At 38.5% G+C, this 15,894-nt stretch overlaps 1 protein-coding gene across 1 annotated transcript in view; it reads left to right on the top strand.

Moving 5' to 3' along the window:
- Positions 1 to 15,894, top strand: part of LOC121313883 — a 106,537-nt gene that overhangs the window by 65,934 nt on the left and 24,709 nt on the right. The window contains exon 7 of the mRNA XM_041246668.1: positions 5,560 to 5,790. Within this exon, the coding sequence (XP_041102602.1) occupies positions 5,560 to 5,790 (231 nt within the window). The remainder of the gene's footprint in view (positions 1 to 5,559; positions 5,791 to 15,894) is intronic.

Here is a 15,894-nt window from a genome sequence, read left to right as displayed (position 1 = left end):
CATGAAAACTGATGGGGAAAAAAATTGAATTATTATAATTAAAAAAGGAGATTTGATAAATGTGTACAGCGCACTGATACAAAACACATGTTTGTTTCCAGTGCTAAGCTCATGATGCCTCCCACCTTCAGACATGTTTGCAGACAGTTGAGGCGCTTCCAGCTCTCCAGACTCACCCTTTACCCAGATGGTAAAGCAGATGTTGGGTTTGTTATGGTGCTGCACCATCTTCTGGAAGGCTGATGCTCAGGACAGCAGGAAGCTTCCTGTGAAGGGAAGATGAGGAGAGCTGGCAGTGATTGATGCCCGAGCCAGAGCCCTCTTCTTCATCATTAATCATTGGAGGCTTGACTCTGATGACCTTTCCCTACTGCTTTTGTAATTAGAGAAAGAAAAAAGGAGCCAGACATAACGACAGCAAGCTGCTGTAACAGTAGCAATCATCAGCCTTTCAGCAGAATTTATTTATTATTATTATTATTATTATTATTATTATTATTATTATTATTATTAGTAGTAGTAGTTTTGGGGTTTTATTTATTATAATTCAAGTTGCACACACAATCTATTCTTAGTAATCTAAGGGAGGTTAGCAATTGACATTTTGGCTGAGCAGCCTTCTTTGAACTAGAAGAAAGAGTGAATGTTATTAGCTTTGTGGATGACTGAATTCAGTGATTAGCCTTTTGCAGCACTGATCTGCTGAAGTGCTCCCTTTACAGTCCTGGGTGTTTCAGAAGGCACTGTGCTAAAGCCTGGACAAAATGACAGAAACTCTTGTCAGACATCAATTTAATGTGCTTAAATAGTACAGCCTGTGGCCCAGCCTAGCAGTCATGGTCGGGCTTAATTTATGGTAAAGGTGCCGGAAAATAAATGTAATGCAATCACTTCTATAATATTTTGCTTCTTTCCAGAAAGTCCCCTTTCTCACTCCTACTCTTTCCCCTTGTCTGTCTATGTAATCTTTTAACAAACTAAATCTGGTGGTGCAGTCCAAAACATCTTGTGGATTTTAGAATGGATCTGAAGACCGACATTCCTTAACTCTAGGTCACTCCAGCTGTGAAATTCTCCCAGGGCTTTATCCATGCGATACAAATACAGTGACATGAGCTTTGCAAGAAAAAAAAATAAAAATAAGGTTTTTACACTTTAGAGTGACAGTATTAATATATGCACTCAAGCACATTGCATACTGACATGGGAAATAGCATGGCCTGGGAGCACTGTTTTATCAGGGTTCTGTTGTATTTGATATATAGAGTAGCAGCCTTCCACTCTGTTTTTCACTTTCTAGATAGACGTATAAGACACTTACATTTAACATTTTGTCAGTAATCTATGGGTGATGGCTTTTCTCAATATATTTGGTGTTGGTGTTCTGGAAAAGGACACACACATATAAGAAATGTCCCATGCCCGAAAATCAGTCAGTAAGTAGTGGTAGTTTTTGTTGCTGTGTTTACAGAAGTATCCATTGGAGAAATATGAAACTGTATATACAGTAGCCTCTTGCTAACATGAACCTGTTGACTGGACCCTGTTTAGATGATTTCTTTGTTACAATCTGTACCATACTAAAAATGACTTGTCTAGTTTTTGTTTTAAGTTTTTAATACTTACTGTATAGTTCATCCAAAAATACAGATAACTGTAAATGTTTTAAATACTTATCATATGATTATAATATTGAAGTGTGGGTTCTACAGATGCTATCCACATGCATTTTATTATGATAGGCCAGTTCAGAATAATAGACCATCGCTGTTTTGATCTGCGGAAGCCTACAGTACTAATCTTAAAACAACACCTTCAATCACATTTTTTTAACTTAATTGTTAGAACAGTTTGTGGGAATTTTGTGGAGTTGAAGAAGTTGCCCTGTCAAAACTTTGAAATAAATAAAAGAAAACATATGCAAAAAAAAGGAAAAATAATATAATATATAATATTATAAGATAGATACATACAGTAGATATGAAACTTAACATGGTACAATTATACACACAGTGACTGAAGGGGATTATATAAAAGCATATTTCTATGTATTTCTGTATTTAAGTTTTTCTTTAAGATAAAATAGGCGCTGAACTATTTCATTCTGCAAGCCCACAGTTTTGAAATTCCTGCCTGTGGTTAGTTTGACTCTGCAGGTGATTGACAGGACAGTAATGTACTTACCAGCTGAGTGACATGAATCAACACTGAGCCAGAACATGGATTTTAGACATACAGCTACTGAGGCCAAGGTGGGAGGAAAAACAGCAGGATTGTTCTGTCAGAATAAGAATTGTCAAGCTATGCTAAGCTATTTAGAAAGCAACATGGGTTACATTATTTCAGACAAAATGAACCGGAGCTGTAGCTTTGTCACAACATGCATGCTGAGATCTCTAATGAGCTTGGGGTGGAAAACAAACAATTCAGTATTCCTGTTTTTAATAGTGGACAGATTATTCTATTTCTTTTAGTAAATTATCATTATTAAGTGTTCATTACAGTCACTGCTGATGGGGAATTACTGTGCTGTGTGGAGGTGCTCTGATTTTGTGTCTACCTCCGTGGTGATGGGTGTATGTCATGACATGCTTTGTTTTTGTGCTTTCAGTTTGTATTGTAGGGAATTGCCCTAATATCAAGCTTATATATGCAGTTGTGAACGTTTATAGAAGTTTGTCAACTTGACTTTACAATTGAGCATTCAAAGTTTTGGATAATATAACATTGTTTCAGTGAAGACCAATTTGGTAACTAGCATCCTGTCCATGCTGCATTTTCTGGCCAAGTAGGATTAATGGTTGAACCACTGGAGATATGGATTGCATTTTTTTTTTTTACTGTGTTAACATTAGCAAACCATAAAATTGGGGGAGTGTTTACTCCTTGCACCAACACATTCCCCAGAGAACCAGATGAATTCTCCCCAGCTTGTGTGATTCTCCGTGCAGTGTGCTGCAATAAATAATCACACTTGTAGAGGACTGGATTCCATTCTGCCTCACTAACACCTGGTTTGGGATTCATCCTCCAGTAGCTGTTAACACTTTTAAGCCTGTTAGCTCTGCACATGGAAGTGAAGTATGTCATCTGGAATGATTTCACAGTTCAGCATGTTCTAGCACTTCTGTGGCATTCTCAGTACCCCCCCAAACCTACTGAATTTGGCAGCCCCACGTTTACAAATTGTTCACAAGTCTGTAGTAACAAGTTGCATATGAGGCTCATGACCTATGTACCCTCTGACCTATATAGCTGATAGATAGCACATCTGCAGTTTTTCTTTGTAGATGGGGATTGTCTGCTTTCCAGAGACTACTGATGGGTGGAAAATGTTAGACCTTTTTACCTCCTAAGATATATATACAGTGCCTATAGAAAGTCTACACCCCCTTGAACTTTTTTCACATTTTGTTGTTGTCAGTGCCTCAGAGTTTTATGCATTTAAATGTGGATTATTTTTCCACTTATCTACGCACCATACTCCACACTGTTAAGGGGGAAAAAAAAAAATTAAAAATACAAAACTGACGTCTCAACCTCCCTGAGTTAATACTTGGTGGAAGCACCTTTGGCAGCAATTACAGCTTTGAGTCTGTTGGGATAGTTCTCTACCAACTTTGCACACCTAAATTTGACATTATTTGATCATTCTTCTTTACAAAACTGTTCAAGCTCTGTCAAGTTCCTTGGGGAGCGTTGATGGACAGCAATCTTCAAGTCATGCCACAAATTCTTTATTGGATTTAAGTCGAGGCTCTGACTGTGCCACTCAAGGATATTTACCTTTTTGTTCCTTTGCAACTCCAGTGTAACTTTGGCTGTGTGCTTTGAGCCATTGTCATGCTGAACATCCGTCCCAGTTTTAGCTCTCTTGCAGAGGGCAGCAGGTTTTCCTCAAGGACTTCTCTGTACATTGCTCCATTCATTTTCCCTTCTATCCTGACAAGTGCCCCAGTCCCTGCCGATAAGAAACATCCCCATAACATGATGCTGCCACCACCATGCTTCACCATGCTTGGTTACTCCTGAGCTAATTTAGGATTGCTATTACAAGGGGGTTGGACACTTATCCAACCAAGCTATTTCAGTTTCTATTTTTAATTAATTTTCTACAAATTTCTAGAATATTTTTTCACTTGGAAGTTGTGGGGTATGATATGTAGATAAATGAAAAAAAAAAAACTATTTTAATGCATTTCAAAAGGTGAAAATTTTTAAAGGGGGTGTAGATTTTCTATAGGCACTGTATATATGTGTGTGTGTGTGGATATATGCTCAGTATATATGAATATATATATATATTATATATATATATAATATATATCTATATATTATAATATATACACACACTGTGTTAATAACCTTATATTAAAAATACTTCTAAGCATACATTTACACAGAAAACCATCCTCAATGGTAAGCACCATTGCACTCCATTGAAAATACCCCCTCAGAGTCAACAAGGGCTGCGGAAGAGGTTTACCCTTTGTGTCACTGCTGACTGGATGTTTTACCCATTGTATCACTGCTGATTGGGACTTTTACCCATTGTATCACTGCTGATTGGGGCTTTTACCCATTGTATCACTGCTGATTGGGGCTTTTACCCATTGTATCACTGCTGATTGGGGCTTTTACTCTTTGTGTTACTGCTGATTGGGGCTTTTACCCTTTGTGTAACTGCTGATTGGGGCTTTTACCCTTTGTGTAACTGCTGATTGGGTTTTTTTGTTTTGTTACAAGAGTTTTGACATTTTCCCCAGCCTGCCATTAAAACCATAAAAGTGAGTATAGGTGCAGGAACATATTATTTTTGCATTATGCTAATATTCTGTGTCTCTCTCATTTAGTGTGTGCACAGCACTTTGTTTGTTTGACTTCCTCAGATGAAGTGGATGAAAGAGTCTTTAATGCCACAGCTAGCACATTGTCAATATCTACATCAGCATCAAAATCAACTAGGCAAGCAGCAGAAATATCAGCATAAGAAAAAAAAAACCTAATCAGGCAGCAACATGTTGACAGAAGATATGTTTACTGTAATCTTCCAGCTATAGCATGCACCCTTTCACGCAATGTTACTGCATAGTATACATCATATATTGGGTGCACAGAGAGCTTGTTAACTTGTTGCTGGATCTCTTCCAGTGACAAGTTAATGACTGTTAATAGGCTTAGGAAACCTGCCACACCTTTCATGTGTGGTATTAGTGCTGCTTAGGGCAGATCTTTGTGTTCGATCTTTGTTTTCATATATTAAAGGCTGAAGTCATGAATTACTGTGCTGTGGTGTTTGTGGGCTAACCCTCCAGCACACTTTGTTTTCACACCACCCAGAGTGACACACAGGGTTCTGAAACACACAGCAGCAGTTTGCACTACTGAAGCTTTTTTAAATCCTCTAATGCCTACCGAAGCCTGCATTTGACAGGTCAGTGTTTAAAGTTTGGAATTGGCAGGTGCTGAAACAAGGTCCCCCTGACCTCTCTCCCAGCAGCAGTCAGCTCTGCTTGACAATGCTCACAGTAGTTTTCTCCTCTTCTCGTGTCTCATCAGAGTGCTTTGGAATCCAAGCTCAGCCAGCTGCTGAAACACCTGCATGGCATGAGGCAAACACTGGGCTTGATCCTCGCCCCAGGACCAGACCCTCCGGAACAAGCCAGGAAGATCCTTGCGCCAGCCGTCTATGCTAGACTATTAAATCATGCAAGATGCTGCAACCTGGCACTGGAGGAGTGCTGCCTGGACCTGCTGACCCTGTCTCTCATAGTCCCCTCCGCTCCGTGGGTGAGTCCATGCTGCTTGCGGATGTAGGCTCACATACAAAGTTAAACGTGCAAGCAGCCCTTACATCCCTTCACGGTTTCACAGTGCTTTTTAAAATGCTGTGTTGCCTGGGAAGAAGTCAGGCAGCCTTCACTGGCATCTAGACAGTAAATGTAGGATCACTGGATTGGGCAGTGAGGCTTCTCAAGGTTGAATTAATGAAAATTAACTCCATTCCAACATCATTATTTTAAATTGAGGTTTCAGTGTTATACAGTAGTGAGGAAATGTATTAGAGCACCTCAAGATGTGTCATTTGCATCCTTTATATACCTACCTGCATGAAAACATGTAATTCAGAGACTGTGTTTTTAGCAATTCAGTGTTGGTCTCCATCAGTCTACACGAGAATGCAAATAAAAAAACTTAATTTGAGAACAGCATTAACTATGAGGGTAAACTCATTAAATAGTTTACACAGACTAAAACTTTGTAGAAATAAAAGTTCTGTGTTAGGTTCATGGAGCAAGTGGTTCCTCTGTTCAGCTGAAGGGCAGGCTCCTATCTACATGCTGTGGTGAGATGTATATTGACCCTATGACCCCCTGTCCCCGAGGCAAGATATAAAATCACACAGAGCTGCCAGTGCCTTTAGACACTTAAGTGAGATACAAAGTGATGTTCTGCACACGCAACTTCGTTAGTGGTGTTGTTTTTTAATGCTCTGGTTTATTCTCAGTGTCAGAGTGTTTTGTGGTACCAGTGTATAGAAATAAAAGTGCTGTTGAATCTGCACGCCATCAGTTCAACAGCAAAGCACAAACAGTAACTGGTATTCATTCACTGCTTCTCTTGTCTTCCATTCATTACTTTTTGTTCTGGTTGCTGTCCCGTATCCTTCCTGAGTAATGCTTTTGCATCTATACCCCATACTTCTGTTATTTTTAAGCATACTAATTAGATTATTGCTATAATATTTTGTGTTTCAGGGACGACGGCACAAAAAATAATGAATCCCAACCCAACAAAAAGTTTTGGGCTGGTGCAAGTTCATCCAAATAGAAAGAATCCAGAGCAATTCGAAGTTTCATTTGAGTGAATTCTTCACGAACCTCGTTCAGATGCTGCATTCATGTAGCACAACTCCAGTAGAGATTCTATTAATTCTCTTTACTGTCAGTGGCCAGTAGTCTCAGCTTTTATGCATGCAGTATTAACAAAGCGGCTGAAGTCATTGCTTCGTTTTGATTTTTTAAAATTATTTAAAATAATAAAATCACAATTTATTTAATCATTGTGGTTATTGATAGTTTTTTGCGTATATAAATAATACTTGTATGTACTGTACTTATGTACTCTGTTAGCTGCTGCATTAAGATAGGTCACCCTCTTATTTTCTCCATTCTACAGTGTTCTGTCCTGTCTTTCTTACAGACTCATTTAATTTGAAGTTGTAATGAACCAGAGAAGAAGTAGTGCTCTTTTTGGTTTATTAAATGTTTTAAAAACTGATCAAGTGGTTACAAGCCACTCTGGATCCCTGCTAAGCAGCCTGGGTGTTTCCAATGCCTTTACAGGTCTTCCGAGCATGGACCACACAACTTATAGTTAGCAAGTCGCGCGATACTTGACTGGGGTTTTACCTTGGTTTTTATAGGATTTTCCCTCCATTGAATACATCAGGAGTCCCAATTAAATCTGATCATCAATCTGCCTTCACAGTTCCTATCTTTGAGTTAATTATATTTTCCAGAAGGATCCTGTCAACTTCATTTTCAAAATTAACATGGTTCACTATCCTTCACCCCTTCTTTCCCTAAAAATGAGGTGAACTGGAGTTCAGAGGGTCCTTGCTACCAAATGCAATACAAGTAGATGTGTATATATGAGAGGTGTTTTTAATATGTAACACCAGATCTTCTTGATTGTATTAACCTCTGCCAAAAAAATATATTTAATATATAATATATATTAGCCGCATATTATGTTACCTTTTCAGTGTGTTGTCAATGGGTCAGTTTAACTTCATATACAAATGTGTGTTAACAAAGTGTAGAACAAAAAGACTGTAGGAATTTATCACAAACCTTTTCATTTTCATTTAAATTCAGGCTATAATAAACATGTTAAATATTATAGCCTTGTATTAACTTGTGCCTTGCTAAAACCGACCTCTCTCTCTCTCTGTTTCTAAAAGTTGCCTGCACCAGCAGGTTTCCACACACCTTGTTTACTTGCCAAGCCTAGTGTTTTAATTAATATGAAACTCCACTGTAAGCACTTTTCCAAATTCACCCCATGAAGTCATTTTTCAAGTGACGCCTGGATCAGTATCTTTTCAGATAAAAAAAAAAAAAAAAACTTTAGTCCTAATTTTTATAAATAAGCTCTCATTATTTTCTTATACTATAATGAGATACATACTCCTGTCTTTCTTAAAGCACCTTCCATTGACAGATATTCAAGGTTGGCAAATCTCACGTTCAAGAGCCAACACCAAATCCTGCTTAGTCCTAAAGACTAAGCTTTATTTTTTTAACGTCTAATGGCCTTTCAGAATTCTACTGTGTGTCTGAGACAAACATTTAAACTTTCACTCTACAGCTTCCCTGTAAATAAATCCCTTTGTTTCTTACTGCAGTAAAACCTTTATATACTTCAAACATTTATATTCTTTAGTTTAATTAATATTGTAATGTCTAAAATACTTTTAGTTTAGTTGGAGAAACTGAACTAATTCTTAAATTGATTAAATTAAAAGAACATTATTGCAAATGTGTCTTAACAATATGTTTGCAATATTGACAATGCATTGCTTCTGTTAAAATAAACTTATACTGTGTGCTGTCAACAATTGAACTTTAAATGGCATTATAAGATGTATTTCTAATTAAGTTACTTCAGTATAAGAGTTGCTCCTAGAAATTGTAATGTTATTTTACTCCATTGATAAATCTTTCAAGCTTTTAATGGAAAGTCCAGTTATTTATATCTAAATACAGGCTATCATTAATATATTAGAATGCCATAGTGTTATAGTGACTGAACTAAGTCTGACCTTCATCACTGTTCATACAAAATCCAGTTAAAGCAGGCTTTGAGACAACCTCTGTTTTTTGCCAGTTTTAGGGTTGATTAATATGAAACACTGTCGGAAGCATTTTCCAGTATTTCAAACCAATATCTAACTTAACGTATTAACACGTCCTACGCTTTCCATTCCCATCTCTTCCTGCCAGGTTCTAATTAATTTCTGTTTTTCTCCATGAAAGGACGGTCCTAAGATTAATTAATATATATATATATATATATATATATATATATATATATATATATATATATATATATATATATAAAATGGTTATTGTAATATAAACTCCTATCTTCTGTTATCCAAAAGGTATTTTGTTTGATAATATTAACAAGATCGCTCATTATATAGAGGATCTTGGCTTTTAAATCGCTGACCATCAAAAATCCCCACTTCATTGGCCAAAACCAATGAGTCACCTTCAACACTGCTTTTACTACAGGCAGGTAAGGATGAGGTTACAAATCGGTTCACTGTATCTGTAAAGTTACAGTTTATACTTTAAATGATTTTATAACATGTAGTTCCAATTCAGATATTTCAATATAGCAATCTCTTATAAATTGTAATTTTATAAGTTATAATCAGTTACTCCATTGACATGCACAGAAGGCAAGAGGTTAATTTTTATAGGCACCTGCTTGGCAACAAGTGAAACCTTGAATTTTAAAACTTAGGACTGCTCATACATTTATTTAATGTTATTATATTCGGTTTCTTATTTATTTAAATACTGTTGGTTTTTCTTACTATAATAAGACCTAGTTCAATTGCTTCTGGCATATTAACTGTGCTCCACAGATTCTGCCATTCTGCTTTCACTGGATCTTAATATTTTGAGTCCAATTAAAACAGATGCTTTTGTCTGATAAGGGAGGTTTGGAATTTTCAGTAGGCCATTCTGACCTTCAGTGCAATGAACTCATTCGCACAGGCCTTACACAGATCTGCTAATAATATTTTCTAATGGCTTTATATTCTTTAAAACAAAGTACAGTTATTACAATATATTAATATTGGTGCAGTTTCTCACATGTTCAATTTGTTTCCCAAAGATCAGCCTGCTTCCAATAGCTGTGACAGTCTTGGGTCAGTTTCTGCTCTCAGTGAGTCAGTTTCATGTTTTCACACAGGTGTTGGTGACGGTCTTTAAAAGCCTGATACCTGCAAAAACTTAAATCTCGTTAGCTGGGCTCCCAACTCTACATTCTCATTCCCATCGTCAGTGGGCAAACACATTTTAACTGAATCTGGGTCCATCAAAGAACCGCACACCCTTGCAACCAATGCCTTCCATGCAAAAAGATGTAACTTGAACATATCACTGCAAAAGCCTTTTTTAAAAGCAATGAAAAACATAACTGTAATCCGTTACCACATTCCTATATCTGTGTGAAAAAGGAACAGTTACACGTTACTGAAAAATGTAATCAGTGCTTGTTGCAGCAGCATTTTTAAATCACAAAGGAGTCACAGTTACAGTCCGTTATTGCTGAATATTTGTTACGTTAGACATCTGTCCCAGAATTCTTTAAAAAACAACTAGAAAAATCATGTAATCGATTGTTGTGTTAGAATCATCTTGTATATAGCAGAGACAAGTTAACTGGATAAGAGGCAAAGAGCAGGAAGCTTCACTCTGGCGCAGAATCTAGTTTATCTATAACGGTCAGTACCATCATGAAGAGATCTCCCTGGAGAGTAAAAGTGATATCTCTTGGACCTGGCAAGTGACAGGAGAACTCAGCACAGCCTCTCTGTTCTCTTCACTCATCACTGACAGATCCAAGAGAAAACCACTCCTTGAAATTCTTTCAAATTCAACTTTGTTAATTGATTGCTGCTTGGCACACGTCCAAGTTGAAGCTTGCACGTATGTTCCTAACACAAACCGAGATTCTAAATCCAGCTTCTACACCAGATTACAGAACAGATTTGACAAACCAAATGTTACACATGTTTTAAAGTAAAAGCAGTCACAGTAGGGGTTTCATTAAAAGAAATACTGTGTGTGTGTGTGTGTGTGTGTGTGTGTGTGTGTGTGTGTGTGTGTGTGTGTGTGTGTGTGTGTTGTGTATATATATATAATATATATATATATATATATATATATATACAGTGCCTTGCAAAAGTATTCAGGCCCCTGACCAATTCTCTCATATTACCGAATTACAAATGGTACATTGAAATTTCGTTCTGTTTGATATTTTATTTTTAATCACTGAAACTCTGAATCAATTATTGTAAGATTGACATTGGTTTTATGTTGGGAAATATTTTTAAGAAAAATAAAAAAAACTGAAATATCTTGCTTAATAAGTATTCAACCCCTGTGCTGTGGAAGCTCCCAGTTTGCACCGATGAAAGAAATTGCCCTAACGAGGACACAATTACCTTACCATTGGCCTCCACCTGTGAACCATTAAGGTTGCTGCCACATTTTCTGGATAAAAACCCCACTGTTGAAGGATCATTGGTAAGGCTGTGAATCTGAAGGAAAATGAAGACCAAAGAGCATTCTACAGAAGTTAGTGATAAAGTAATACAAATGCATAGATTAGGGAAAGGGTACAAAATAATTTCCAAGTGTTTGGATATCCCAGTGAGCACAGTTGGATCAATAGTCAGGAAGTGGAAGCTGCATCTCACCACCCAGGCACTGCCAAGAAAAGGCCGTCCCTCAAAACTCAGCGCTCAAACAAGGAAACTTGTGAGAGAAGCCACAGAGAGGCCAACAATCACTTTGAAGGAGCTACAGAGTTCAGTGGCTGAGAGTGGAGTAATAGTGCACCAGTCAACCATATCAAGAGCTCTGCATAACACTGGCCTGTATGGGAGGGTGGCAAGAAAGAAGCCGTTACTCAAAAAGTACCATCTGAAAGCACGTCTGGAGTTTGCCAGAAAGCATGAGAGTGACCCAGCTGCGATGTGGGAAAAGGTTTTGTGATCAGATGAGACCAAGATAGAGCTTTTTGGCCAAAACTCAAAGCGCTATGTGTTGTGCAAACCTAACACTGCCCATGCCTCAAGACACACCATCCCTACAGTGAAGAATGGGGTGCTTCTTATCAGCAGGGACTGGGCATCTTGTTACAATTGAAGGAAGAATGGATGGAGCAAAATACAGGAAAATACTGCAAGAGAATCTGCTTCAGTCTGCTAAAAAACTGTCGCTTGGGAGGAAATTCACCTTTCAGCAGGACAATGATCCCAAGCACAAGGCCAAAGCAACATTGGAGTGGCTCAAGAACAAAAAGTTGAGTGTCCTACAGTGGCCCAGTCAAGGTCCTGATCTCAATCCCATTGAGAATCTGTGGCACTATTTGAAAATTGTGGTCCACAAGCGTTGTCCAACCAACTTGAACAACCTGGATCAAATCTGCCAAAAAGAATGGGCCAAAATCACTCCGACAATGTGCAAAGCTGGTACATACTTACCCCAAAAGACTTCAAGCTGTTATTGCAGCGAAAGATGGCTCTACCAAATATGAATATGTGGGGATTGAATACTTATGCAAGCAAGATATTTCAGTTTTTTATTTTTCTTAAAAATGTTTCCCAACATAAAACCAATGTCACCTTACAATAACTGATTTTGAGTTTAAGTGTTTTAAATTAAAATATCGAACAGAGCGAAATTTCAATGTACCATTTGTAATTTAGTAATATGAGAGAATTGGTCAGGGGTCCGAATACTTTTACAAGGCATTGTGTGTGTGTGTGTGTGTGTGTGTGTGTGTGTGTGTGTGTATATATATATATATATATATATATATATATATATATATATATATATATATATATATAGTAACATATTTTCTGACCTTTTCAGCCGGAGTCCGTGTTGTTCTTTCAAACAGGTGTCTGTCTCTTTAATTATTACACGATACAATGGAAGTGCTCTGTAAACGCCGTGGCGTACGTTTATTAGCAAACTGATGTTTCAAACAAACGAAACACAAAACAAAACCTAGCCCTTCTTTAGGCGCTAACTAAACTGGTTAACAGTAGTGCTATCTAATGCAGGGCAGGGTAAGCCTGTTCCCCTGTTTAAACTAATTCCACAAATCACCTAATCCAAATCACATTTAAGCACTTCTTTGTCAGAACCCGTACCTTTGTTTCGTTATCAGAAAACTCTTTCTTTGTCCGACACACTGTTCCATTATATATATAATGTTTGTGTGTGTGTGTGATGAGTTTAGTTGACATGTTTCAATAAAGGCCCCTTTTTAAAGTGATATTGAAAAGACAAGTTATGGATAGTAATGTATCGTAACGTACTGTTGTATATGCATTGTCCTATTAACTGTACAACATTACAGAACACAATAAAATTTACAGTAGACATTAAATGAGCTGAAATTAAATCAATTAAAATTAGTTCTTAAACTAAATAATGAATAAAGGGGAGTTATTTTTGAAGAAAATAAAAAAAGGAAATTCACCACAGAAACAACACAGAAATTCAGGTTAAAATAATATAGCTGTTAAAATGTAACAGAAGTTGGAAAGCTGGCAAGAAAAGGGAAGGAATTAATTAAAAAGGGACTAATACTGAGGAGGAAAGAAAGGACAAAAAAGAATAGAAAAAATGAAGCTTGCTGAAATAATGAAGTATTTAAAAGCGATAAATAAAATATGTCAAAAGAAAGAAAATGGAAACAGAAGAACAGACTTGCTGTCCATATGAAAAGAAAGCGTTCCCTGGTTCTCGCCTCACACAGCTAACAGCCGTGTAAAGAAAGTGTTCCCTGGTTTTCGTCGCACACAGCTAGTAGCAGGTGTAAGGAAAGTGTTCCCTGGTTCTTGTCGCACACAGCTAATAGCAGGTGTAAGGAAAGCGTTCCCTGGTTCTCGTCGCATACAGCTAGTAGCAGGTGTAAAGAAAGTGTTCCCTGGTTCTCGTCGCACACAGCTAGTAGCAGGTGTAAGGAAAGCGTTCCCTGGTTCTTGTCGCACACAGCTAATAGCCTGTGTAAAGAAAGCATTCCCTGGTTCTCATCGACACACAGCTAGTAGCAGGTGTAAGGAAAGCGTTCCCTCGTTCTCGTCGCGCACAGCTAATAACCGGTGTATAGAGAGCAGCAGCAGAAGCGCTTTGGCCTGTTGGCTGCAGGACAGGGCCAGGCTGCTGGCTGGGGAATAGGTCCCATCTGCTGAATGTATTGCTTAGAGCCTCGTTGAATAAACACACTCATATAATTTCTGATGGACTCCAAAGCCATGTATAAATCCTTTTTTCCGCTTGAGTGATGGTGCACATATCAAGAACTTCAATAGGAGTGCAGGGCATTCATCATTGCTGTAGCCCTCCGTAAACAAAACAGAAACTGAATCAAGATCACCATTGCTCCCTGAATGGTTGCCACATTCATGTTGACAAGATAGATGTCACTGTACCTTCAGATGGGAAAGTTACATTGCATACATAAAGAGTCCCATTTGTTTTCATATAAGCAGTCATATTTATTTACTTATTTATTCAAAAATCATCTGGTCCATTTACAAGAGATGGCAAAACAAAATAATGCCATAAAGCTAACTGTGTACAGTATCTCTTCAAGAAAAGGCTTTCCTAAATTAAAAGGTGTAAAGGGAAAGATTTTCTTGCCAATGTTTGAATGTTGATACAACCCAATGATTTGTGGCTTGTAGCTGGAAATGTACCCGTTTCCTTCCAATTCAAGATGCCCTCGAATTTAAGACTCAGCCCAAAAGTCCCACCCTCAACTTGAAGAAAAAATCAAAAACCAAATAGATACACAAACGACGTATGGTGGCAGTTTGCAGCCATCTGCTGTCACACAGAGCATTACAGTCATGCGCTGCTTCTCATTTCCAGTCTGCTGTCACACAGAGCATTACAGCCATGCGCTGCTTCTCATTTCCAGTCTGCTGTCACACAGAGCATTACAGTCATGAGCTGCTTCTCATTTCCAGTCCTCTGTCACACAGAGCATTACAGTCATGCGCTGCTTCTCATTTCCAGTCTGCTGTCACACAGAGCATTACAGCCATGCGCTGCTTCTCATTTCCAGTCTGCTGTCACACAGAGCATTACAGTCATGAGCTGCTTCTCATTTCCAGTCCGCTGTCACACAGAGCATTACAGTCATGCGCTGCTTCTCATTTCCAGTCCTCTGTCACACAGAGCATTACAGTCATACGCTGCTTTTCATTTACATTTGTGATTTCTCACACGCGTTTTTCTCTCTTTTTGTGAACTATGGTATTGTTTGGCAAGTAGAAAAATACGGTCTGACTGGAATAACACAACGCTGAAATTTTAAAAACTTTGAATTCCTCAGGAAGCTTATGATGTTTTGTGACAGGGAGGACACTGTCGCTGATTCAGCTGTGCTGCTGCTGTGGTAAACAAGAAAGCTTGCCCAGAGCTGAACTGATCAGGTGGTTTAAAAAGTGTGTCTTGAGGGGGGCTCCCAAGTGGCACATCCGGTAAAGACACTCTGCGTGGAGTCTGTTCCACTGCCGACCATGGACGGGAGTTCCCAGGGGGCAGTGCACAATTAGCCAAGCGCCGCCCGGGTGGGGAGGGCTAGGTTGGCCAGGGTGCCCTCGGCTCACCGCACACCAGTGACCCCTGTAGACTGGCTGGGCCCCTGCGGGCCTGCCTGTAAGTTGCCCAGAGCTGTGTGGTCCTCCGACGCTGTAGCTCTGAGGTGGCTGTTTGGCGGGCCTGCGGAGTGAAAAGAAGCGGACGGCTGACAGCACACGTTTCAGAGGACACGTGTCCGTCATCATCCCTTCCTAGTCAGTGTGATGGTGGCAGCGGTGAGCCAGGTTGAAATAAAAATAATTAGGCTTTCCAAATTGGGGAGAAAATAATTGGCGATTCCAAAATTAAAAAAAAAGTTGAAGCAATAAGGTAATTGGAATGCTATTTTTACACTGAGGTACAACCAGTTTACTGTATAGAAGAATTGCTATAAAGCATATTGTATGCATTTTGGGGGCTTGAGGAGCACTGTGTTTTTGTAAATCAGTGTACGACCATATAGAAAAGCAGCGGC

Source organism: Polyodon spathula, chromosome 1 (assembly GCF_017654505.1).
Source record: "Polyodon spathula isolate WHYD16114869_AA chromosome 1, ASM1765450v1, whole genome shotgun sequence".
NCBI classification, from domain to species: Eukaryota; Metazoa; Chordata; class Actinopteri; order Acipenseriformes; family Polyodontidae; genus Polyodon; species Polyodon spathula.
This window is presented reverse-complemented; position numbering and strand designations above follow the sequence as displayed.